The sequence below is a fragment of the Rhinoderma darwinii genome, chromosome 2 (assembly GCF_050947455.1).
Source record: "Rhinoderma darwinii isolate aRhiDar2 chromosome 2, aRhiDar2.hap1, whole genome shotgun sequence".
NCBI classification, from domain to species: domain Eukaryota; kingdom Metazoa; phylum Chordata; class Amphibia; order Anura; family Rhinodermatidae; genus Rhinoderma; species Rhinoderma darwinii.
The window spans coordinates 130,143,424-130,170,807 of NC_134688.1; the positions used below are offsets into that span (position 1 = coordinate 130,143,424).

Below are 27,384 nucleotides of genomic sequence, written 5' to 3' on the forward strand. Positions count from 1 at the left end.
TGTTTGCATGTGTGTATGTTTGCATGTATGTATTTTTGCATGTATGTTGTCATGTATGTATGTATGTATGTATGTATGTTGTAATGTATGTATGTATATATGTGCATGTGTGTATGTATATTTGTATATATGTATGTATGTTTGCATGAATTTATGTATGTTTGCATGTATGTGTGTTTGCATGAATGTATGTTTGCATGTATGTATGTATGCATGTTTGTATGTATATTTGCATGTGTGTATATATATATATATATATATATGTATGTATGTATGTATGTATCTATGTATGTTGTCATGTATGTATGTATGTATGTATGTTGTCATGTATGTATATATGTGCATGTATGTTGGCATGTATGTATATATGTGCATGTGTGTATGTATGTATATTTGCATGTATATATTTGCATGTATGTATGTTGTCATGTATGTATGTATGTATATATGTGCATGTATGTTTGCATGTATGTTGGCATGTATATATATTTGCATGTGTGTATGTATGTTTGCATGTATGTATGTTTGCATGTATGTATGTATGTATGTTGTCATGTATGTTTGTATGTATGTTGTCATGTATGTATGTATATATGTGCATGTATGTATGTTTGCATGTTTTTATTTTTGCATGTATGTTTGCATGTATGTTTATATATATGTGCATGTATGTAATTATGTTTGCATGTATTTATGTTTGCATGTATATTTGTGCCTGCTTGTATATATGTATGTATGTATCTTTGCATGTTTGTTTGTATGTATGTATGTTTTCATGTGTGTGTGTATGCATGTATGTATGTATGATAGTTTGCATGTATATATATGTGTGTATGTTTGCATGTATGTATATTTGCATGTATATATGTGCATGCTTGTATGTATGTTTGTATATATGTATGTATGGCCATGTATGATACTGTCTGCTGGCGCCCTGTATCTAAGTCAACTTCACGGCAGGCTTCTATACATGGTATAACAGTCAGTATCACACATTAAACTGAATCTAAGCCTACGACATGTTTTATTTCATTTTTTTTTACAGGTTTGGTGTTTGGACTACGTCGGTTTCGAGGACTACTTAGATGACGTTTTTTTTTCTACAATAAAATGGTTAATGAGGGTTGTGTTGGGGGTGCTTTATTTCAATAAAATATTTTATCTATATCTTTGTCTTTTCAAATTTTATTACTACCACTTTAGTAATGGCCGCTGTCTGAGTGACAACATCCATTACTAAGGCGAGGCTTAGTGTTAGCTGGTGCAGAGGCTAACACTAACCACCATTATTACCCCGGTACCCACCACCACCAGGGGTGCCGGGAAGAGCCAGGTACGATCCAGTATCCAACCATCTGTTGTGATGGTCGGGCTCTGGGGCGGCCGCAGGCTGGTATTATGAGGCTGGGAAGGGCCAAAAACAGTGGACCTTCCCACCCTTGTAATGCTAGGCTGCTGCTGCTGTGTTGTATCTGGCTGGTTATAAAAGTGGGGGGGACCCCACGTCATTTTTTTAAATTATTTATTTATTTAATTTTTTTTTAAAAAAAGACATGGGGTTCCACCCAATTTATCATAACCAGCCACATACAACACAGTGTTATTAGCCTGGGAATGGACAAAACCAGTGGCCCTTCCCACCCATGTAATGCCAGACTGCTGCGGCCTTGTATATGGCTGGTTATTAAAAATGTGGGGGACCCGTCTATTTCTAAATTTGTTAAATTAAAAAAAAAAACGATGTGGGGGTCCCCCCCATTTTTATAACCAGCCCGATACAACACAGCAGCAGCAGCCTAGCATTACAAGGGTGGGAAGGTCCACTGATTTTGGCCCTTCCCAGCCTCATAATACCAGCCTACGGCCGCCCCAGTACCCGACCATCACAACAGATGGTCGGGTACTGGATCGTACCAAGCTCTTCCCGGCACCCCTGGTGGTGGTGGGTACCGGGGTAATAATGGGTGGTTAGTGCTAGCCTCTGCACCGGCTAACACTAAGTACCGCCTTAATAATGGACGCTGTCAATTAGCCAACTGCCATTATCTAGGCACTAATAAAGTTTAAAAAAGACAATTCTTTTTTATTGAAATAAGAAATCCCCAACAAAACCCTCGTTAACCATTTTATTAAAATTTGAAAAAACGTAGATCTACGCAGTAGTCCAACGAATCGAAGATGTAGTCCAATCGGTACATCAAAATCTGCAACAACATAAAAAAACAGTTATCAATGTGAACAATACCAATACTTCTATTCACCTACACACATATATACACGCACACACAACAAGATATACACACACACATACACACACACACACATAAACAGACAAACACACACACATATACACGAACTCACACATATACAAACAAAAACACACATATCCAAACACACACACACACACACACACAGTTATACACACACATACACGAACACATATACACAAACACATATACAAACAAAAACACACATACCCAAACACACATATACACAAACACATATACACAAACACACCCATATATACAAAAACATATACACAAACACATATACACAAACACACCCATATATACACACACACACACACACACACACACACACACATATACACAAACACACATATAAAAACAAAAACAGACAAAGTCACATACCCAAACACACATATATACACAAACACACACATACACAAACACGGTTTCTTTTAAATGCTGCTGGGGAACCCGCTCGATCCACTATATAAGGCTGCGCTACAGTGCAGCATTTAAAAGAAACAGGATCCTGACCTGTCCATAGAGTTTAAGGCAGCACAGAGTATTTCAGGAGATGAGCGTGCAGATTCAGTGCTGCTGTGAACTCTGCTCTTACCATTACATAGCTCTCAGTCTGTTACCTCTCCTCCACTCCTGTCCTCCAGAACACCTTCACATGATTGGCAAGTCACCACGTAATGGTAAGAGCAGAGTTCACAGCAGCACAGAGTATTTCAGGAGATGAGCGTGCGGATCTTGTGCGGGGTGGTGACTTGCCAATCATGTGAAGGTGTTATTGAGGACAGGAGTGGAGGAGAGGTAACAGACTGAGCTACGTAATGGTAAGAGCAGAGTTCACAGCAGCACTGAATCTGCACGCTCCTCTCCTGAAATACTCTGTGCTGCTGTGAACTCTGTTCTTACCATTACGTAGCTCAGTCTGTTACATCTCCTCCACTCCTGTCCTCTATAACACGTTCACATGATTGGCAAGTCACCACCACGCACAAGATCCGCACGCTCATCTCCTGAAATACTCTGTGCTGCTGTGAACTCTGCTCTTACCATTACGTGGTGACTTGCCAATCATGTGAAGGTGTTCTTGAGGACAGGAGTGGAGGAGAGGTAACACACTGAGAGCTACGTAATGGTAAGAGCAGAGTTCACAGCAGCACTGAATCTGCACGCTCATCTCCTGAAATACTCTGTGCTGCCTTAAACTCTGTGGACAGGTCAGGATCCTGTTTCTTTTAAATGCTGCACTGTAGCGTAGCCTTATATAGTGGATCGAGCGGGTTCCCTAGCAGCATTTAAAAGAAACAGGATCCTGACCTGTCCACAGAGTTTAAGGCAGCACAGAGTATTTCAGGAGATGAGCACGGGCAGCCGTTCGTTTTTCCGAGCCGTGCTCCCATTATGCACACGACCGTAAAAACACCCGTTATTGCGGGTCGTAATTACGACCCGCAATAACGGGCTCATAGACTTCTGTTACCCACGGGTACCTTTCCGTTTTCTCACGGGAAGGTGCCCGTGCCGTTAAAAAAATAGAACATGTTCTATTTTTCTATTTTACGGGCCGTGCTGCTATAATTATAATGACAGCACGGTTCGCAAAAGCGGCCGGCTGCCCGTGGCCGGCCGGCCGTGCTCGTAATTACGAGCACGGCGCGTAAAATAAAAAAATAGAACATGTTCTATCTTTTTAACGGCACGGGCACCTTCCCGTGAGAAAACGGGAAGGTACCCGTGGCTAACAGAAGTCTATGGGCCCGCTATTTCGGGTCGTAATTACGACCCGTGATAACGGGTGTTTTTATGGTCGTGTGCATGAGGCCCCGTAATGACGGGTGGCTACATGTGTGCACCCGTCATTACGGCAGCGTTGCTAGGCGACGTCAGTAAGGGTATGTGCACACACACTAATTACGTCTGTAATTGACGGACGTATTTCGGCCGCAAGTACCGGACCGAACACAGTGCAGGGAGCCGGGCTCCTAGCATCATACTTATGTACGACGCTAGGAGTCCCTGCCTCTCCGTGGAACTACTGTCCCGTACTGAAAACATGATTACAGTACGGGACAGTTGTCCTGCAGAGAGGCAGGGACTCCTAGCATCGTACATAACTATGATGCTAGGAGCCCGGCTCCCTGCACTGTGTTCGGTCCGGTACTTGCGGCCGAAATACGTCCGTCAATTACGGACGTAATTAGTGTGTGTGCACATACCCTAAATAGTCACTGTCCAGGGTGCTGAAAGAGTTAACTGATCGGCAGTAACTGTTTCAGTACCCTGGACAGTGACTACTGATCACAGTACCTGTAAAAAAAAAGACGTTCATACTTACCGGGAACTCCCTGCTTCCTCCAGTCCGGTCTCCTGGCCGTTGCCTTGGTGACGCGTCCCTCTCGACATCCGGCCCGACATTCCTTGATGACGATGCAGCCCATGTGAGCGCTGCAGCCAATCACAGGCTGCCGCGGCCTCTGCAGCCAATCACAGGCTGCAGAGGCCTCTGCAGCCAATCACAGGCTGCCGCGTCAGAAAAGGTCGGACTGGAGGAAGAAGAGGGACTCGTCACCAAGACAACGACCGGGTACGTATGAAATGCTTTTTATTTTATTTTTAATCAGCAGCCTCTTGTAATGGCAGGAAGGAGGTGAAGGGAAAGTGAGCCCTAATCTACCCACCGCCCTGTCCCTGCCTACTTGCAACGACCCGCCCTAGGCGACGGGGTACAACTGGGCGGCGGTCCCTACGCTGTCTAAGTGCACGGGAGAACAAACAGGGAACACGCAAGGGAAGGGGCAGTAGCCCACGGAACGCCGCGAGGAAACGGAGTGGTGAATGAGTAGTCCGGACCAGGATGAAGTGGAGTATACCCAAGTGAGCACGGAGGAGGAAGCAAGCCAGAGGCAAAGCAAAGCAGGTTAAGCGGAACTGCAGCAAGGCAGAAGCACGGCAGAAGCAGGCTGGAGCAAGCAGCAGTGGGGCCAGGAATCCAGAAGAATTACAAGCACTGAGGAGGAGAACAAGGCAGGTAATAAAGGACAGGGGGCGGAGCTAACTCCGACTGACCAGGCCGCGATAGGCTCTCCCACTCCTAAGCCTGCCACCCTGGTTGGTGGGAGATGGTGTCAGTCGAACAGGTCTGGCCTCAGGTGTGGATTGATTAATCCCAGGAGTATACCTAGACGTAGTACCCTGCAGATCCCTAACAGTACTCCCCCTTTTATGAGGGGCCACCGGACCCTTACTAAGAGGACCCGGTTTAGTAGGGAAGAGAAGGTGGAACCTCCTGATCAATACCCCCGCGTGAACATCACGGGCAGGTACCCAAGTCCTCTCCTCCGGCCCGTATCCTCTCCAATGGACCAGGTACTGGAGGGAGCCCTGGACCATCCTACTGTCCATAATCTTGGCCACCTCGAATTCCACCCCCTCAGGGGTGAGAACGGGAACAGGAGGTTTCCTCGAGGGGGACCAGGACGGGGAGCAGCGTTTAAGGAGGGAGGCATGGAAGACGTCATGTATGCGAAAGGATGGGGGCAGCTCCAGACGGAAGGATACAGGGTTGAGGACTTCAATGATCTTATAAGGTCCAATAAATCGGGGAGCAAACTTCCTGGACGGGACCTTAAGGCGCAAGTTCCTGGATGACAACCACACCAAATCCCCGACGACAAACCGGGGGTTAGCAGAACGTCTACTATCCGCCTGAATCTTTTTTGCGCTCTGGGACGCCTCTAGGTTCTTCTGAACCTGGGCCCAGACAGTGCACAGTTCCCGATGAAAATCCTCTACCTCAGGATTATTGGAACAACCAGGGGAAACGGAGGAGAACCTTGGGTTAAACCCGAAATTACAGAAAAACGGGGAGACCCCTGACGAGTTACTGACCCGGTTATTCAGGGAAAATTCAGCAAGGGGAAGGAATGAGACCCAATCGAATTGACAGTCAGAGATGAAACACCTTAAATATTGTTCCAGGGATTGGTTAGTCCTTTCCGTTTGGCCATTAGTTTCGGGATGGAAGGCGGAGGAGAAGGACAGATCAATCTCCAACTTTTTACAAAAAGCTCTCCAAAATAAGGAAACAAATTGTACCCCCCTGTCAGAAACGATATTGACTGGGGCCCCATGGAGACGCAGGATGTATTTCACAAACAAAGAAGCTAATGTCTTGGCGTTAGGTAGCTTCTTAAGGGGCACAAAGTGGCACATCTTGCTGAAGCGGTCTACTACCACCCACACCACCGACTTGCCCTGAGATGGAGGCAAATCGGTGATAAAATCCATGGAGATATGGGTCCAAGGTCTCTGGGTAATGGGCAAGGAACGTAGTAGACACGCAGGTCGGGACCTAGGGGTTTTAGACCTAGCGCAAACCTCACAAGCGGCGACGTAAGCCCTAACGTCTTTAGGCAACCCAGGCCACCAATAGTTTCTGGTGATGAGGTGTTTGGTGCCCAAGATGCAAGGATGACCAGATAGAGCGGAGTCATGGTTTTCCCTGAGTACCCTTAGCCGGTATTGCAGGGGAACAAACAGTTTGTCCCCAGGAACGTTCCCGGGAGCTGCACCCTGATCAGCCGCGATATCAGAAGCTAAATCAGAATCCGTGGCAGAAACGATTATACGAGGGGGTAAAATACAAGCAGGATCCTTCCCGGAAGGAGGATTGGCCATGAAACTACGTGTCAGGGCATCAGCCTTAATATTCTTGGACCCAGCCCTATAGGTAACCAAGAAATTAAATCTGGTAAAGAATAGTGCCCACCGAGCTTGTCTAGGATTAAGCCTCCGGGCCGATTCTAGGAAAACCAGATTCTTGTGATCCGTAAGGACCGTTACCTGGTGTCTGGCCCCCTCCAGGAAGTGCCGCCACTCTTCAAAAGCCCATTTAATGGCTAGAAGTTCGCGGTTGCCAATATCATAGTTACTCTCCGTGGGCGAAAACTTCCTAGAGAAGTAAGCACAGGGACGGAGATGGGTGAGGGAGCTGGTACCCTGGGACAAGACGGCCCCCACTCCCACCTCGGATGCGTCAACCTCCACAATAAATGGCTCCTCTTGGTTGGGCTGAATCAGCACGGGGGCCGAGATAAAGCACTTCTTGAGGGTCTCAAAGGCCTGGACGGCCTCAGGGGGCCAATGGAGGACATCAGCACCCTTGCGAGTAAGGTCCGTAAGGGGCTTAGCGACGACCGAGAAGTTGGCAATAAATCTCCTGTAATAGTTGGCGAACCCTAAAAAACACTGTAACGCCTTAAGGGAGGCAGGTTGGACCCATTCCGCCACAGCTTGAACCTTGGCAGGGTCCATGCGGAATTCATGAGGAGTGAGGATTTGCCCTAAAAATGGTATCTCCTGTACCCCAAAGACACATTTTTCAGTCTTAGCAAACAGATTATTCTCCCGAAGGACCTGGAGCACCTTCCTGACATGCTCCACGTGGGAGGACCAGTCCTTGGAAAACACCAGTATGTCATCAAGGTACACAACAAGAAAATTACCCAGGTAATCTCTCAGGATTTCATTAATAAAATTCTGGAAGACAGCAGGAGCATTACACAACCCAAAGGGCATGACCAGGTATTCGAAATGACCTTCGGGTGTGTTGAACGCAGTTTTCCACTCATCCCCCTCTTTGATGCGGATAAGGTTATATGCCCCCTGTAGATCGAACTTAGAAAACCATTGGGCTCCCTGAACCTGATTAAAAAGATCCGGAATCAAAGGAAGTGGGTACTGGTTCCTTACGGTGACCTTATTCAGGTTACGATAATCAATGCACGGCCTAAGACCACCATCCTTCTTCCCCACGAAGAAGAAGCCAGCACCTACAGGAGAAGTCGAGGGGCGAATGAAACCCTTGGCCAAGCATTCTTGGATATACACCCTCATAGCTTCACGTTCAGGACATGAAAGATTAAATATCCTACCCTTAGGAAGCTTGGCACCAGGCACCAAATCGATGGCGCAATCGTAATCTCTATGGGGGGGCAACACCTCGGAGGCCTCCTTAGAAAACACATCGGCGAAGTCCTGAACAAACTCAGGAAGCGTGTTTACCTCCTCCCGGGGAGAAATAGAGTTAACAGAAAGACATGACATAAGACATTCACTACCCCATTTGGTGAGATCCCCAGTATTCCAATCAAACGTGGGATTATGCAACTGCAACCAGGGAAGACCTAATACCTGATCAGACGATAATCCCTGCATCACCAGTACAGAGCACTGCTCCAAATGCATGGAGCCAACCAAGAGTTCAAAAACAGGAGTATGCTGAGTAAAATAACCATTAGCAAGGGGAGTTGAGTCGATACCTACTACAGGGATAGGATAAGGTAAATCAATAAATGGCATCTTTAGAGACATAGCAAATTCCACAGACATGATATTAGCAGATGAGCCAGAATCCACGAAAGCACTGCCCGTGGCAGACAGGCCAGCAAACGAGACCTGAAAGGGAAGCAAAATTTTATTGCGTTTCACATTAACGGGAAATACCTGTGCGCCCAAGTGACCTCCCCGATGATCACTTAGGCGTAGAAGTTTTCCGGCTTTTTATTCTTGCACCTGGGACAGGTTTTCAGAAGATGCTTGTCGTCCCCACAGTAGAAGCAGAGACCATTCATTCTGCGAAACCCATACGTTGTCGAGGGGACATGGAGGCCCCGAGTTGCATAGGTACCTCCGAGTTCTCCGTGGAGGGGCGAGGAGACGGAACCTCGGGGGGGATCGCAGAAAAGTCAGAGGGGAGCACATTGAAGCGTTCCAGCTGACGTTCCCTGAGACGTCGGTCAAGTCGTACTGCTAGGGCCATAACCTGGTCAAGGGAGTCAGAAGAGGGGTAGCTAACCAGCAGATCCTTCAGGGCGTCAGATAATCCTAACCTAAACTGGCACCTTAGGGCCGGATCGTTCCACCGAGAAGCTACGCACCACTTTCTAAAATCAGAACAGTATTCCTCCACCGGTCTCCTACCCTGACGTAAGGTCACCAGCTGACTCTCGGCTAAAGCAGTCCTGTCAGTCTCGTCGTAAATGAGTCCGAGGGCAGAGAAAAAACGATCAACAGAGGAAAGTTCAGGGGCGTCAGGAGCCAAGGAGAAGGCCCACTCTTGGGGCCCTTCCTGGAGTCGGGATATGATGATACCCACCCGCTGGTTCTCGGAACCTGAGGAGTGGGGTTTTAGGCGGAAATACAGTCTGCAACTCTCCCGGAAGGAGAGAAACGTCTTACGGTCCCCTGAGAACCGGTCAGGTAACTTGAGGTCGGGTTCTAGAGGTGAGGTGAGGGGAACTACTAAGGCAGCGTCACCCTGGTTGACCCTCTGGGCCAGGGCCTGGACCTGTAGGGAGAGGCCCTGCATCTGCTGGGTCAGGGTCTCAAGGGGGTCCATGATAGCGTCAGCGTAGGAGAAATGGTAGACTAGGTATGGGCTTGTAATTATGTAGTGGCAGGAAGGAGGTGAAGGGAAAGTGAGCTCTAATCTACCCACCGCCCTGTCCCTGCCTACTTGCAACGACCCGCCCTAGGCGACGGGGTACAACTGGGCGGCGGTCCCTACGCTGTCAAAGTGCACGGGAGAACAAACAGGGAACACGCAAGGGAAGGGGCAGTAGCCCACGGAACGCCGCGAGGAAACGGAGCGGTGAATGAGTAGTCCGGACCAGGATGAAGTGGAGTATACCCAAGTGAGCACGGAGGAGGAAGCAAGCCAGAGGCAAAGCAAAGCAGGTTAAGCGGAACTGCAGCAAGGCAGAAGCACGGCAGAAGCAGGCTGGAGCAAGCAGCAGTGGGGCCAGGAATCCAGAAGAATTACAAGCACTGAGGAGGAGAACAAGGCAGGTAATAAAGGACAGGGGGCGGAGCTAACTCCGACTGACCAGGCCGCGATAGGCTCTCCCACTCCTAAGCCTGCCACCCTGGTTGGTGGGAGATGGTGTCAGTCGAACAGGTCTGGCCTCAGGTGTGGATTGATTAATCCCAGGAGTATACCTAGACGTAGTACCTGGCAGATCCCTAACACCTCTTTTCTCTATCAGTGATTGATAGAGATAAGTGGCTGCCGATTTGTATAATGTTTTTGACCGGGTTCGGTCAAAACGGGTTCGGCCGAACCTGGTGAAGTTCGGATTCGCTGCGAACCGAACTTTTCCGGAAGTTCGGACCGAAACCGGGTTCGGTTGTCCCGGTTCGCTCATCTCTAATTATAAATATTATTATTATTTTTTAGAGCGCCATTAAAGGGAACCTGTCACCAGCATTTCACCTATAAAACCAGCAATACCTGGTGGTAGTGGGTGAAAAATCATTTCTATATAACCTATAATTATCTTCTTAGTCGGCTCTGTAGCTTTAGTATTCAGTTTTTTTGTGTTCCCACAACGTATGCTAATGAGCAGAAAAGAGTCAGATCTTCATTTGAAAAGAGTCAAATCTTCATTCCTCAAGTCTTTCCGAGTTTACCCCGCCTCCTTACTTTTGATTGACAGCTCCTCGCCTTCCCCAGCACACAAAATACTGCGCTAGTGCATTGATGTCCTCTTCTAGTGTGTGCGCACAAAGGGACACCGGATTATTACGATAAAAGGCGCAAAATGTTCGCAGACCGTTATTTACAGTTGGGGGAGGAGTTTAGGAGAGGGGATAAAGGCAATTAACTTTTGATCGCAGCGTCCAGTGGGGGATATGTGAAGTTCAATAGGTGAAATGCTGGTGACAGGTTCCCTTTAACTTCCAGGGTACTGTACATATGAAATACAGATCAGTTTAAATATATACTATATAAATGATAGTGTAGGAACACCTTTGATAAAGCATATACAGAAGCGGCCGTACTGCCGACTGCAAGGAGTGAGGGGAGGCCGACATGACAGGATAGGAGGGAACAGGTGAGGAAAGGGTTAAGGTTACGTGCAGGGAATGAAGGGGAGGGGATTGGAAGGGAGGAGGGAGGGGGAGTAGGTCTCGGGCTTCCCGCTGTTTTCCTCAGTGCGAGGAAGACAGTGAGAAGTGAGACATCACAGGAGTCCCGCCCACCCGCCCTTTTTTATTTTACAGATTTTGGAAGGAGAAGTGTGGGTATTGAATGGTGGTTATTGCCTGGTGTAATTGGTGGTGTTTGCATTGTCACGGTGGCTGGCGGGGGGAGTCCTTGAGGTTGGTCAGTAAAACTGGTGGGGGGGTCGCATCAGGGGTATGCGTCCCCCAAAAATAGGTGGAAGGCTTCTTAGGGTGTTACCCCTTTGAAGTGCTTTATGGAAAAGCCATCTGCAAGAAGGTGCCTTCGAGCCGGTTTACGGCTGGAGGTAAAACAAGTGGTGGTGGCAGATGGCTACGTTTTTTATAAGTCGTGGTAACCTCAAGGGCTTCCCCTGGTCAATTATAAGGTGTTATTTATATTGACCCTGTTAAGGGTTTGGTATGTGTATTCTGGTAGAATTTCCAATGTTTGGGAATTCTAAGTTATTTAAAGTTTGGGTTATAAAATTTTCTAATTTTATAAAATTTTTATAAACGGCTGCTGTGGCCATTAAAATCCAACCTGGTGTCGTGTATTATTATTCTAAAAGGGTAAGGAATAATTATGGATCACTCGACTCTACTTATCCAAGTCAAGAAATTCCCCAATAAATTGCTATCAGATTTGAACCATTTAGTCTGCATGGGGCTGTATTAAATGGCTGTATTACAGAGCTGTGTTATATGGATCCATTTTTTCATATGGCTGATTTTACACGTCGTTTCAAGAAGAAATTAACTGTTAAAAGTCTATGCTTCAATGAGGCAGCTACAGCATTACATGGGGCCTCTATGAGCCTGTAATATAGAGCACCGAATGCGCAAGTTAAATTGTGTACTACTGATGGGACAACCCCTCTTTGTTAAAAGCTAAAAATAAACTGATCACAGGCCGTCACTTTCTGGGAACCCTTAAAGGGGTTTTCCACTTTTGTAAAACTATTTTGCTAAATATTATAATTACGTATTGAACTATATTTGTAATATACAGATGCAAAGCTGTAGATGTCTTCTAATATCAAGTAGTGTCATGTAACTCCGCCACCATCTGAACTTTTCTCATCCGCTGACGTGCCGACAGGTCTTCTTGATTCTTTACTTCCAGAAGAGCTCCTCTTCCCGTCACCTCCACGAACGGAGTGTCATCTGTGACGTTTCTGTAGTGGGCTGTCCCAAACGACGACTTGCTAAACTAGCGCATGCGCGTTTTAACTAATTTACTTGAATCACGTTTGCGCAGTAAAAGCATGCGGTGCATGCTGGGAGCAGAATGACCGGAAGAGCGTTGGAGGAAACACACAGAGGTAAACAAACCTCTCTATGTAAACAAAACGGCGTAATGCTAAAAGAACATTAAAAAATTAAATGAACGATATTTAGGGGGCTTTAATATAGAAAATAAGAAGTGGTGCAGAGATAAAAAAATAAATAAAATAAAAAAGGTATTGGAAAACCCCTTCAAGATCAGCTGTATGTAGGTGAACCTGCGAGGGTGCTGCAGGGGAAGTAAGACATTACACAGTGCCCAATTAAATCAATGGCTGTCCATGTAATGTATGGACGTCTTTGTAACTGCTCTCTTTTTGGTCGAATTGATGAAGATTATGAATGAGGGACTCTATTAACTCAGAATACCCGAATAGGGTATCTGAATACGAGGTTTCCTAACCAAAGAACCCCTAAGGGCGGCCATATTCTTTTCCTATGAAATAGCCATAAAAGGGATTCAAATGTAAGTATTTATGGAAATTGTGGTATTTGCAGTTCCATAATATTTAAATATATGAAGGTTCAACAATTATTATTATACTTTTCTCATCTTTTGTCCCCCTACTAGAATTTTAATGCAAATTGAGTACTGCATCAACAGTAATTCCACTCGATAAGGGTCAGTCAGTTCACACGTAGGGTAAATACTGCGGATTTACTGCGGCAAAGTGGATGAGAATTGAACAAATTTCATCCACATGTTGCCTAAATGCTGAGCTGAAAAAAACTATCAGAAATTGGCATGCGATACAGCTTTTTTAATCCGAAAAAGGCCATACTTACAAATGGACACAGCCAGGTCAGAAACGCTGAAATACACACTATCCCTCCATGTTTCACACACTTACACCCCATTATCCATTTATTTCTATTGAGGCACTTCTCATTACTGCCCCCTATACTTCACTTATAGTATTACACTTGCACACACACTATTCATTTATTATTTCTTACTACACATCCCATGCACCACACGCCACTCCCCTCAAGACTAGTGGGAGTGGCTATTATTATTTAAAGCACCTGCTCACTCTCCTTCATCAGCGTTTCTGACCTGGCTGTGTCCATTTGTAAGTATGGCCTTTTTCGGTGTTTTTGTATATGTCCCCTTGTTTTTATCAGCTTTTCTAATCCGCAGCATGTCAATTGTATTTTCCAAAATTCTGTGTTTCTTCGTCCATGCCGGCCTCCTGGGATGACGTTTCATGGCATGTGACTGCTGCAGCCAGTCACTGGCTGCAGCGGTCACATGGGATGAAACGTCATCCCAGGGTTGCAGAACGTCAGGACGTCGGAGGGACGCGTCGCCATGATAAGTATCCATTTTTTTTTTCTGTGCAGTTTTCCGCAGCGGACACTCCGGACCGAAAACTGCACCACAATTTCGGCTGGAATTCCCTGCGGCTCACAGGGTGGATACGATGTGTGCTTTTATGCAGCGTATCCACCCTGTGTGAACATAGCCTAAATATGGAATTCTGCTTATACAAAAGGGAGCATTTTGATAATAGTGCAGGAAAGCCACATGGAATTTTTATTTTCTTGTGGCTTCCCAGTCATGCTGTCAGTAGAGGGTGTTATATGACAGTTGAGGTCTGCTGCTTTACCGACAAAATACAGGATACCATAAACAGCAGACGGCATTCTGCTTGTCCAATTGTACAGATCAGCAATGGAGAATATAAGTTTCCAATAGATCTGCAGCCTTCATGTCAGAATGCACACGCACACACACGCACACACACGCACACACATGCACACACACGAACATACACACACACATAAAAATACACACATAAAAACTCACACACCTAAAAACACACACACACCTAAAACACACACACCTAAAATACACACACCTATAAACACACACACCTAAAACACACACACACACACACACCTAAAAACACACACACACACTTAAAACACACACACCTAAAACACACACACCTAAAACACACACACCTAATAAGACACATAATAACACACATAACAACACACATAATAACACACATAATAACACACATAACACACATAATAACACACGCGCACACACGCATGCACGCATGCACGCACGCACGCACGCACGCACGCACACACACACACACACAATAACACAGGTATCTGCTCTTTGGTACATGTGGGTGGCCCTTAAAAGGGCCTTTGGGTCAATAAGAAAGGCTTTTAGAGGCCTGGAGCACGCTGTTGAATCTGGACGTACCAGCGGGGCTCGACCTGGATCTGAGGCACGATGCCCCCCTGCGCTACGATGACATTTTTAAGCAGCTGGTCCAGCTCCACATCTCTATGCATTGCCAGCTGTAGGTGACGAGGTATAATGCGGTGGCTGTTACGATGCTGTGCTGCAAACCCAGCGCCAAACAGGATCTCCGCGGTCATATACTCCATCACAGCAGCCAGGAACACTGGAGCATCAGCACTAAAGCGCCTGCCATATCTCAGTTTCCTCAGAAAGCGGTGTATACGTCCGACTGGAAACTTCAGGCCAGCTCTGGATGTTCTGCTCCTGGCTGTGGCTCTGCTCTTTCCTCTGTGACTTTCTCTCTCTGACATGTTCACAAGGAACAAAAGGACTACTGCATAAACAATAATCCAGAATGAGCAGAGCAGGCGGCTGCTGCTATTTGTACCCTCTGACTGGTGAAATTCCAAGCCATGACCTCACAGTCAGCCTGACTATTACCTCATGGGTGGTTCTAATTGGTTCTTCTGGGTGGTACTGCTTTCTGATTGGTGGAATTCCAAGTCAGCATTATAATATTACAGTTAGAAAGAGCAGTGTTGCAGGGGATGTTCAATTTGCTTAATTTAAATGTCCAGTAGTGCTGCCCTCTGATTGGTAGAAATTCAATTCAGCTTCATTACATCACAAACAGCAAGAAATGTTGTTTTTTACGTCCTGAACCTTCAGTCCTGTATATTATCCATGATCCTGCTCCTTAACTTTAACTTTTATTAGTAAAACAAAAGCTATGACTGGACACCAGAATTCACACAAATCATATAAGTCAAATCAGAGCCGGCCTGTACAATCAATCGGATATGGATCTCTATTCAAATCCGAACCAGTAAATACAAAGTGTTTTACCTCATGGGGTTTAGACACATTCAGAATAAATAATACATAGACAGGAAAGGAGTTAACTAAGAAAATATACATCACATTGTCCTGCAGTCTTCTTGATTTCTAAAAATGGAGACATTTATCTCTTTTCCTCCATGTCCGTTACTATCATGGTTTTACGGGCGCGATGAGGCCTCAGTAGACCGACATGTTTAGCATAATTTATGCCAGAAATGTATGCAAATTGTGGTGCAACTTTACACCTGTGGTTACACCACCTATTGTGCAAATGTATAAAAACACACAATTGTAACCACCCGTATAATAATGTTAACATGTTATTCATACCCATGGTGAAAAACAAACGGTGCAAATTTTTGATGGGGGAATGGGAAAAAGAGCAGTTCAGAAAAAAACCAATTCTGCCGTTTGGTCTTTTACCTTGCAGCATGAGTAACAACTTCAGTATGCAGGTCGTTACGATTTTGTAGTTTTTTAATACTTTTACTCGATAGGGGACTTCACAATGTAAACAATCGATCGTTTCTATAATTCTTTGGCATACCTAATAGGCATATAGCCATTGCAGGCCCGGGGGCCATTGTTAGAGCCTCGGCTACCATGGCAACCAATCTGCTCCCGCATGGAACTAAGGGAGTGACAGAGGGAGCTCCAGTCAATATTGAAAATGGCAGGAATCAAAACTCTCTCTATTTTACAGCCCACACACTGCAATATGTATTAATAATGGGTCCAATTGCAGGAAGGGGGTTAAATGGATTTATAAACTCTTCTGACACGTCTGTTTTTGGGAATCAAAATACCCGGTTTTCAATTTATTCATACATTTCCAGGAAGAATTTAGGACGAACGGCACAGTACAGAATTCTAAGGAAAGATGCTCCAGAATTGTTATTTTCTGCCAGTATTTACTAAAACACATGTTTAGGTCTAAAATTCTGTGCGGATTTATTTTTTTACTATATGTTTATAGCAGTCAGAGCTCTGTTTTGATGGTACAGAGCTCTGTAGACATAATAACACACATAATAACACACATAATAACACACATAACACACACACACACACACACACACACACACACACACACACACACACACACACACACACACACAATAACACAGGTATCTGCTCTTTGGTACATGTGGGTGGCCCTTAAAAGGGCCTTTGGGTCAATAAGAAAGGCTTTTAGAGGCCTGGAGCACGCTGTTGAATCTGGACGTACCAGCGGGGCTCGACCTGGATCTGAGGCACGATGCCCCCCTGCGCTACGATTACATTTTTAAGCAGCTGGTCCAGCTCCACATCTCTATGCATTGCCAGCTGTAGGTGACGAGGTATAATGCGGTGGCTGTTACGATGCTGTGCTGCAAACCCAGCGCCAAACAGGATCTCCGCGGTCATATACTCCATCACAGCAGCCAGGAACACTGGAGCATCAGCACTAAAGCGCCTGCCATAGCTCAGTTTCCTCAGAAAGCGGTGTATACGTCCGACTGGAAACTTCAGGCCAGCTCTGGATGTTCTGCTCCTGGCTGTGGCTCTGCTCTTTCCTCTGTGACTTTCTCTCTCTGACATGTTCACAAGGAACAAAAGGACTACTGCATAAACAATAATCCAGAATGAGCAGAGCAGGCGGCTGCTGCTATTTGTACCCTCTGACTGGTGAAATTCCAAGCCATGACCTCACAGTCAGCCTGACTATTACCTCATGGGTGGTTCTAATTGGTTCTTCTGGGTGGTACTGCTTTCTGATTGGTGGAATTCCAAGTCAGCATTATAATATTACAGTTAGAAAGAGCAGTGCTGCAGGGGATGTTCAATTTGCTTAATTTAAATGTCCAGTAGTGCTGCCCTCTGATTGGTAGAAATTCAATTCAGCTTCATTACATCACAAACAGCAGGAAATGTTGTTTTTTACGTCCTGAACCTTCAGTCCTGTATATTATCCATGATCCTGCTCCTTAACTTTAACTTTTATTAGTAAAACAAAAGCTATGACTGGACACCAGAATTCACTCAAATCATATAAGTCAAATCAGAGCGGCCTGTACAATCAATCGGATATGGATCTCTATTCAAATCCGAACCAGTAAATACAAAGTGTTTTACCTCATGGGGTTTAGACACATTCAGAATAAATAATACATAGACAGCAAAGGAGTTAACTAAGAAAATATACATCACATTGTCCTGCAGTCTTCTTGATTTCTAAAAATGGAGACATTTATCTCTTTTCCTCCATGTCCGTTACTATCATGGTTTTACGGGCGCGATGAGGCCTCAGTAGACCGACATGTTTAGCATAATTTATGCCAGAAATGTATGCAAATTGTGGTGCAACTTTACACCTGTGGTTACACCACCTATTGTGCAAATGTATAAAAACACACAATTGTAACCACCCGTATAATAATGTTAACATGTTATTCATACCCATGGTGAAAAACAAACGGTGCAAATTTTTGATGGGGGAATGGGAAAAAGAGCAGTTCAGAAAAAAAACAATTCTGCCGTTTGGTCTTTTACCTTGCAGCATGAGTAACAACTTCAGTATGCAGGTCGTTACGATTTTGTAGTTTTTTAATACTTTTACACGATAGGGGACTTCACAATGTAAACAATCGATCGTTTCTATAATTCTTTGGCATACCTAATAGGCATATAGCCATTGCAGGCCCGGGGACCATTGTTAGAGCCCCGGCTACCATGGCAACCAATCTGCTCCCGCATGGAACCAAGGGAGTGACAGAGGGAGCTCCAGTCAATATTGAAAATGGCAGGAATCAAAACTCTCTCTATTTTACAGCCCACACACTGCAATATGTATTAATAATGGGTCCAAGTGCAGGAAGGGGGTTAAATGGATTTATAAACTCTTCTGACACGTCTGTTTTTGGGAATCAAAATACCCGGTTTTCAATTTATTCATACATTTCCAGGAAGAATTTAGGACGAACGGCACAGTACAGAATTCTAAGGAAAGATGCTCCAGAATTGTTATTTTATGCCAGTATTTACTAAAACACATGTTTAGGTCTAAAATTCTGTGCGGATTTATTTTTTTACTATATGTTTATAGCAGTCAGAGCTCTGTTTTGATGGTACAGAGCTCTGTAGACATAATAACACACATAATAACACACATAACACACACACACACACACACACACACACACACACACACACACACACACACACACACACACACACACACACACACACAATAACACAGGTATCTGCTCTTTGGTACATGTGGGTGGCCCTTAAAAGGGCCTTTGGGTCAATAAGAAAGGCTTTTAGAGGCCTGGAGCACGCTGTTGAATCTGGACGTACCAGCGGGGCTCGACCTGGATCTGAGGCACGATGCCCCCCTGCGCTACGATGACATTTTTAAGCAGCTGGTCCAGCTCCACATCTCTATGCATTGCCAGCTGTAGGTGACGAGGTATAATGCGGTGGCTGTTACGATGCCGTGCTGCAAACCCAGCGCCAAACAGGATCTCCGCGGTCATATACTCCATCACAGCAGCCAGGAACACTGGAGCATCAGCACTAAAGCGCCTGTCATATCTCAGTTTCCTCAGAAAGCGGTGTATACATCCGACTGGAAACTTCAGGCCAGCTCTGGATGTTCTGCTCCTGGCTGTGGCTCTGCTCTTTCCTCTGTGACTTTCTCTCTCTGACATGTTCACAAGGAACAAAAGGACTACTGCATAAACAATAATCCAGAATGAGCAGAGCAGGCGGCTGCTGCTATTTGTACCCTCTGACTGGTGAAATTCCAAGCCATGACCTCACAGTCAGCCTGACTATTACCTCATGGGTGGTTCTAATTGGTTCTTCTGGGTGGTACTGTTTTCTGATTGGTGGAATTCCAAGTCAGCGTTATAATATTACAGTTAGTTACACCACCTATTGTGCAAATGTATAAAAACACACAATTGTAACGACCCGTATAATAATGTTAACATGTTATTCATACCCATGGTGAAAAACAAACGGTGCAAATTATTGATGGGGGAATGGGAAAAAAAGCAGTTCAGAAAAAAAAACAATTCTGCCGTTTGTTCTTTTACCTTGCAGCATGAGTAACAACTTCAGTATGCAGGTCGTTACGATTTTGTAGTTTTTTAATACTTTTACACGATAGGGGACTTCACAATGTAAACTATCGATCGTTTCTATAAATAATTCTTTGGCATACCTAATAGGCATATAGGCATTGCAGGCCCGGGGGCCATTGTTAGGGCCCCGGCTGCCATGGCAACCAATCTGCTCCCGCATGGAACCAAGGGAGTGACAGAGGGAGCTCCAGTCAATATTGAAAATGGTAGGAGTCAAAACTCTCTCTATTTTACAGCCCACACACTGCAATATGGATTAATAATGGGTCCAAGTGCAGGAAGGGGGTTAAATGAATTTATAAACTCTCCTGACACGTCTGTTTTTGGGAATCAAAATACCCGGTTTTCAATTTATTCATACATTTCCAGGAAGAATTTAGGACGAACGGCACAGTACAGAATTCTAAGGAAAGATGCTCCAGAATTTTTATTTTATGCCAGTATTTACTAAAACACATGTTTAGGTCTAAAATTCTGTGCGGATTTATTTTTTTACTATATGTTTATAGCAGTCAGAGCTCTGTTTTGATGATACAGAGCTCTGTAGACATAATAACACACATAATAACACACATAACAACACACATAATAACACACATAATAACACACATAACACAGATAATAACACACATACACACACACATTCACACACACACACACACACACACACACACACACACACACACACACACACACACACACACACACACACACACACACACACACACACACACACACACACACACACACAATAACACAGGTATCTGCTCTTTGGTACATGTGGGTGGCCCTTAAAAGGGCCTTTGGGTCAATAAGAAAGGCTTTTAGAGGCCTGGAGCACGCTGTTGAATCTGGACGTACCAGCGGGGCTCGACCTGGATCTGAGGCACGATGCCCCCCTGCGCTACGATGACATTTTTAAGCAGCTGGTCCAGCTCCACATCTCTATGCATTGCCAGCTGTAGGTGACGAGGTATAATGCGGTGGCTGTTACGATGCTGTGCTGCAAACCCAGCGCCAAACAGGATCTCCGCGGTCATATACTCCATCACAGCAGCCAGGAACACTGGAGCATCAGCACTAAAGCGCCTGCCATATCTCAGTTTCCTCAGAAAGCGGTGTATTCGTCCGACTGGAAACTTCAGGCCAGCTCTGGATGTTCTGCTCCTGGCTGTGGCTCTGCTCTTTCCTCTGTGACTTTCTCTCTCTGACATGTTCACAAGGAACAAAAGGACTACTGCATAAACAATAATCCAGAATGAGCAGAGCAGGCGGCTGCTGCTATTTGTACCCTCTGACTGGTGAAATTCCAAGCCATGACCTCACAGTCAGCCTGACTATTACCTCATGGGTGGTTCTAATTGGTTCTTCTGGGTGGTACTGCTTTCTGATTGGTGGAATTCCAAGTCAGCGTTATAATATTACAGTTAGAAAGAGCAGTGCTGCAGGGGATGTTCAATTTGCTTAATTTAAATGTCCAGTAGTGCTGCCCTCTGATTGGTAGAAATTCAATTCAGCTTCATTACATCACAAACAGCAGGAAATGTTGTTTTTTACGTCCTGAACCTTCAGTCCTGTATATTATCCATGATCCTGCTCCTTAACTTTAACTTTTATTAGTAAAACAAAAGCTATGACTGGACACCAGAATTCACTCAAATCATATAAGTCAAATCAGAGCCGGCCTGTACAATCAATCGGATATGGATCTCTATTCAAATCCAAACCAGTAAATACAAAGTGTTTTACCTCATGGGGTTTAGACACATTCAGAATAAATAATACATAGACAGCAAAGGAGTTAACTAAGAAAATATACATCACATTGTCCTGCAGTCTTCTTGATTTCTAAAAATGGAGACATTTATCTCTTTTCCTCCATGTCCGTTACTATCATGGTTTTACGGGCGCGATGAGGCCTCAGTAGACCGACATGTTTAGCATAATTTATGCCAGAAATGTATGCAAATTGTGGTGCAACTTTACACCTGTGGTTACACCACCTATTGTGCAAATGTATAAAAACACACAATTGTAAGCACCCGTATAATAATGTTAACATGTTATTCATACCCATGGTGAAAAACAAACGGTGCAAATTTTTGATGGGGGAATGGGAAAAAGAGCAGTTCAGAAAAAAACCAATTCTGCCGTTTGGTCTTTTACCTTGCAGCATGAGTAACAACTTCAGTATGCAGGTCGTTACGATTTTGTAGTTTTTTAATACTTTTACACGATAGGGGACTTCACAATGTAAACAATCGATCGTTTCTATAATTCTTTGGCATACCTAATAGGCATATAGCCATTGCAGGCCCGGGGACCATTGTTAGAGCCCCGGCTACCATGGCAACCAATCTGCTCCCGCATGGAACCAAGGGAGTGACAGAGGGAGCTCCAGTCAATATTGAAAATGGCAGGAATCAAAACTCTCTCTATTTTACAGCCCACACACTGCAATATGTATTAATAATGGGTCCAATTGCAGGAAGGGGGTTAAATGGATTTATAAACTCTTCTGACACGTCTGTTTTTGGGAATCAAAATACCCGGTTTTCAATTTATTCATACATTTCCAGGAAGAATTTAGGACGAACGGCACAGTACAGAATTCTAAGGAAAGATGCTCCAGAATTGTTATTTTATGCCAGTATTTACTAAAACACATGTTTAGGTCTAAAATTCTGTGCGGATTTATTTTTTTACTATATGTTTATAGCAGTCAGAGCTCTGTTTTGATGGTACAGAGCTCTGTAGACATAATAACACACATAATAACACACATAACACACACACACACACACACACACACACACACACACACACACACACACACACACACACACACACACACACACACAATAACACAGGTATCTGCTATTTGGTACATGTGGGTGGCCCTTAAAAGGGCCTTTGGGTCAATAAGAAAGGCTTTTAGAGGCCTGGAGCACGCTGTTGAATCTGGACGTACCAGCGGGGCTCGACCTGGATCTGAGGCACGATGCCCCCCTGCGCTACGATGACATTTTTAAGCAGCTGGTCCAGCTCCACATCTCTATGCATTGCCAGCTGTAGGTGACGAGGTATAATGCGGTGGCTGTTACGATGCCGTGCTGCAAACCCAGCGCCAAACAGGATCTCTGCGGTCATATACTCCATCACAGCAGCCAGGAACACTGGAGCATCAGCACTAAAGCGCCTGCCATATCTCAGTTTCCTCAGAAAGCGGTGTATACGTCCGACTGGAAACTTCAGGCCAGCTCTGGATGTTCTGCTCCTGGCTGTGACTCTGCTCTTTCCTCTGTGACTTTCTCTCTCTGACATGTTCACAAGGAACAAAAGGACTACTGCATAAACAATAATCCAGAATGAGCAGAGCAGGCGGCTGCTGCTATTTGTACCCTCTGACTGGTGAAATTCCAAGCCATGACCTCACAGTCAGCCTGACTATTACCTCATGGGTGCTTCTAATTGGTTCTTCTGGGTGGTACTGTTTTCTGATTGGTGGAATTCCAAGTCAGCGTTATAATATTACAGTTAGTTACACCACCTATTGTGCAAATGTATAAAAACACACAATTGTAACGACCCGTATAATAATGTTAACATGTTATTCATACCCATGGTGAAAAACAAACGGTGCAAATTATTGATGCGGGAATGGGAAAAAAAGCAGTTCAGAAAAAAAACAATTCTGCCGTTTGTTCTTTTACCTTGCAGCATGAGTAACAACTTCAGTATGCAGGTCGTTACGATTTTGTAGTTTTTTAATACTTTTACACGATAGGGGACTTCACAATGTAAACTATCGATCGTTTCTATAAATAATTCTTTGGCATACCTAATAGGCATATAGGCATTGCAGGCCCGGGGGCCATTGTTAGGGCCCCGGCTGCCATGGCAACCAATCTGCTCCCGCATGGAACCAAGGGAGTGACAGAGGGAGCTCCAGTCAATATTGAAAATGGTAGGAGTCAAAACTCTCTCTATTTTACAGCCCACACACTGCAATATGGATTAATAATGGGTCCAAGTGCAGGAAGGGGGTTAAATGAATTTATAAACTCTCCTGACACGTCTGTTTTTGGGAATCAAAATACCCGGTTTTCAATTTATTCATACATTTCCAGGAAGAATTTAGGACGAACGGCACAGTACAGAATTCTAAGGAAAGATGCTCCAGAATTGTTATTTTATGCCAGTATTTACTAAAACACATGTTTAGGTCTAAAATTCTGTGCGGATTTATTTTTTTACTATATGTTTATAGCAGTCAGAGCTCTGTTTTGATGATACAGAGCTCTGTAGACATAATAACACACATAATAACACACATAACAACACACATAATAACACACATAATAACACACATAACACAGATAATAACACACATACACACACACATTCACACATTCACACACACACACACACACACACACACACACACACACACACACACACACACACACACACACACACACACACACACACACACACACACACACACACACACACACACACACACACACACAATAACACAGGTATCTGCTCTTTGGTACATGTGGGTGGCCCTTAAAAGGGCCTTTGGGTCAATAAGAAAGGCTTTTAGAGGCCTGGAGCACGCTGTTGAATCTGGACGTACCAGCGGGGCTCGACCTGGATCTGAGGCACGATGCCCCCCTGCGCTACGATTACATTTTTAAGCAGCTGGTCCAGCTCCACATCTCTATGCATTGCCAGCTGTAGGTGACGAGGTATAATGCGGTGGCTGTTACGATGCTGTGCTGCAAACCCAGCGCCAAACAGGATCTCCGCGGTCATATACTCCATCACAGCAGCCAGGAACACTGGAGCATCAGCACTAAAGCGCCTGCCATATCTCAGTTTCCTCAGAAAGCGGTGTATACGTCCGACTGGAAACTTCAGGCCAGCTCTGGATGTTCTGCTCCTGGCTGTGGCTCTGCTCTTTCCTCTGTGACTTTCTCTCTCTGACATGTTCACAAGGAACAAAAGGACTACTGCATAAACAATAATCCAGAATGAGCAGAGCAGGCGGCTGCTGCTATTTGTACCCTCTGACTGGTGAAATTCCAAGCCATGACCTCACAGTCAGCCTGACTATTACCTCATGGGTGGTTCTAATTGGTTCTTCTGGGTGGTACTGCTTTCTGATTGGTGGAATTCCAAGTCAGCATTATAATATTACAGTTAGAAAGAGCAGTGCTGCAGGGGATGTTCAATTTGCTTAATTTAAATGTCCAGTAGTGCTGCCCTCTGATTGGTAGAAATTCAATTCAGCTTCATTACATCACAAACAGCAGGAAATGTTGTTTTTTACGTCCTAAACCTTCAGTCCTGTATATTATCCATGATCCTGCTCCTTAACTTTAACTTTTATTAGTAAAACAAAAGCTATGACTGGACACCAGAATTCACTCAAATCATATAAGTCAAATCAGAGCCGGCCTGTACAATCAATCGGATATGGATCTCTATTCAAAGCCGAACCAGTAAATACAAAGTGTTTTACCTCATGGGGTTTAGACACATTCAGAATAAATAATACATAGACAGGAAAGGAGTTAACTAAGAAAATATACATCACATTGTCCTGCAGTCTTCTTGATTTCTAAAAATGGAGACATTTATCTCTTTTCCTCCATGTCCGTTACTATCATGGTTTTACGGGCGCGATGAGGCCTCAGTAGACCGACATGTTTAGCATAATTTATGCCAGAAATGTATGCAAATTGTGGTGCAACTTTACACCTGTGGTTACACCACCTATTGTGCAAATGTATAAAAACACACAATTGTAACCACCCGTATAATAATGTTAACATGTTATTCATACCCATGGTGAAAAACAAACGGTGCAAATTTTTGATGGGGGAATGGGAAAAAAAGCAGTTCAGAAAAAAACCAATTCTGCCGTTTGGTCTTTTACCTTGCAGCATGAGTAACAACTTCAGTATGCAGGTCGTTACGATTTTGTAGTTTTTTAATACTTTTACACGATAGGGGACTTCACAATGTAAACAATCGATCGTTTCTATAATTCTTTGGCATACCTAATAGGCATATAGACATTGCAGGCCCGGGGGCCATTGTTAGGGCCCCGGCTGCCATGGCAACCAATCTGCTCCCGCATGGAACCAAGGGAGTGACAGAGGGAGCTCCAGTCAATATTGAAAATGGCAGGAATCAAAACTCTCTCTATTTTACAGCCCACACACTGCAATATGGATTAATAATGGGTCCAAGTGCAGGAAGGGGGTTAAATGGATTTCTAAACTCTCCTGACACGTCTGTTTTTGGGAATCAAAATACCCGGTTTTCAATTTATTCATACATTTCCAGGAAGAATTTAGGACGAACGGCACAGTACAGAATTCTAAGGAAAGATGCTCCAGAATTGTTATTTTATGCCAGTATTTACTAAAACACATGTTTAGGTCTAAAATTCTGTGCGGATTTATTTTTTTACTATATGTTTATAGCAGTCAGAGCTCTGTTTTGATGATACAGAGCTCTGTAGACATAATAACACACATAATAGCACACATAACAACACACATAATAACACACATAATAACACACATAATAACACACATAACACAGATAATAACACCCATACACACACACATACACACACACACACACACACACACACACACACACACAATAACACAGGTATCTGCTCTTTGGTACATGTGGGTGGCCCTTAAAAGGGCCTTTGGGTCAATAAGAAAGGCTTTTAGAGGCCTGGAGCACGCTGTTGAATCTGGACGTACCAGCGGGGCTCGACCTGGATCTGAGGCACGATGCCCCCCTGCGCTACGATGACATTTTTAAGCAGCTGGTCCAGCTCCACATCTCTATGCATTGCCAGCTGTAGGTGACGAGGTATAATGCGGTGGCTGTTACGATGCTGTGCTGCAAACCCAGCGCCAAACAGGATCTCCGCGGTCATATACTCCATCACAGCAGCCAGGAACACTGGAGCATCAGCACTAAAGCGCCTGCCATATCTCAGTTTCCTCAGAAAGCGGTGTATTCGTCCGACTGGAAACTTCAGGCCAGCTCTGGATGTTCTGCTCCTGGCTGTGGCTCTGCTCTTTCCTCTGTGACTTTCTCTCTCTGACATGTTCACAAGGAACAAAAGGACTACTGCATAAACAATAATCCAGAATGAGCAGAGCAGGCGGCTGCTGCTATTTGTACCCTCTGACTGGTGAAATTCCAAGCCATGACCTCACAGTCAGCCTGACTATTACCTCATGGGTGGTTCTAATTGGTTCTTCTGGGTGGTACTGCTTTCTGATTGGTGGAATTCCAAGTCAGCAATATAATATTACAGTTAGAAAGAGCAGTGCTGCAGGGGATGTTCAATTTGCTTAATTTAAATGTCCAGTAGTGCTGCCCTCTGATTGGTAGAAATTCAATTCAGCTTCATTACATCACAAACAGCAGGAAATGTTGTTTTTTACGTCCTGAACCTTCAGTCCTGTATATTATCCATGATCCTGCTCCTTAACTTTAACTTTTATTAGTAAAACAAAAGCTATGACTGGACACCAGAATTCACTCAAAT

The 27,384-nt window shown here is 44.6% G+C and overlaps 7 protein-coding genes across 7 annotated transcripts; all 7 read right to left on the minus strand.

Annotated features, from left to right (window-relative positions):
• Nucleotides 1-14,741: 14,741 nt before the first annotated feature.
• On the minus strand, nt 14,742-15,131 carry LOC142741744 (histone H2A-like). Its single transcript, XM_075851083.1, has one exon. The coding sequence runs from the start codon at nt 15,129-15,131 to the stop codon at nt 14,742-14,744; it is 390 nt and encodes a 129-aa protein (XP_075707198.1).
• Nucleotides 15,132-16,851: 1,720 nt separating this feature from the next.
• Nucleotides 16,852-17,241, minus strand: LOC142741746 (histone H2A-like). Its single transcript, XM_075851084.1, has one exon. The coding sequence runs from the start codon at nt 17,239-17,241 to the stop codon at nt 16,852-16,854; it is 390 nt and encodes a 129-aa protein (XP_075707199.1).
• A 1,721-nt stretch (nt 17,242-18,962) lies between these two features.
• On the minus strand, nt 18,963-19,352 carry LOC142741747 (histone H2A-IV-like). The gene has a single exon (XM_075851085.1). The coding sequence runs from the start codon at nt 19,350-19,352 to the stop codon at nt 18,963-18,965; it is 390 nt and encodes a 129-aa protein (XP_075707200.1).
• Nucleotides 19,353-20,614: 1,262 nt separating this feature from the next.
• On the minus strand, nt 20,615-21,004 carry LOC142741748 (histone H2A-like). The gene has a single exon (XM_075851086.1). The coding sequence runs from the start codon at nt 21,002-21,004 to the stop codon at nt 20,615-20,617; it is 390 nt and encodes a 129-aa protein (XP_075707201.1).
• A 1,720-nt stretch (nt 21,005-22,724) lies between these two features.
• LOC142741750 (histone H2A-like) lies at nt 22,725-23,114 on the minus strand. Its single transcript, XM_075851088.1, has one exon. The coding sequence runs from the start codon at nt 23,112-23,114 to the stop codon at nt 22,725-22,727; it is 390 nt and encodes a 129-aa protein (XP_075707203.1).
• A 1,281-nt stretch (nt 23,115-24,395) lies between these two features.
• Nucleotides 24,396-24,785, minus strand: LOC142741751 (histone H2A-like). Its single transcript, XM_075851089.1, has one exon. It carries the CDS (start codon nt 24,783-24,785, stop codon nt 24,396-24,398), a length of 390 nt encoding a protein of 129 aa, XP_075707204.1.
• A 1,762-nt stretch (nt 24,786-26,547) lies between these two features.
• On the minus strand, nt 26,548-26,937 carry LOC142741752 (histone H2A-like). The gene has a single exon (XM_075851090.1). It carries the CDS (start codon nt 26,935-26,937, stop codon nt 26,548-26,550), a length of 390 nt encoding a protein of 129 aa, XP_075707205.1.
• Between the last annotated feature and the right edge of the window lie 447 nt (nt 26,938-27,384).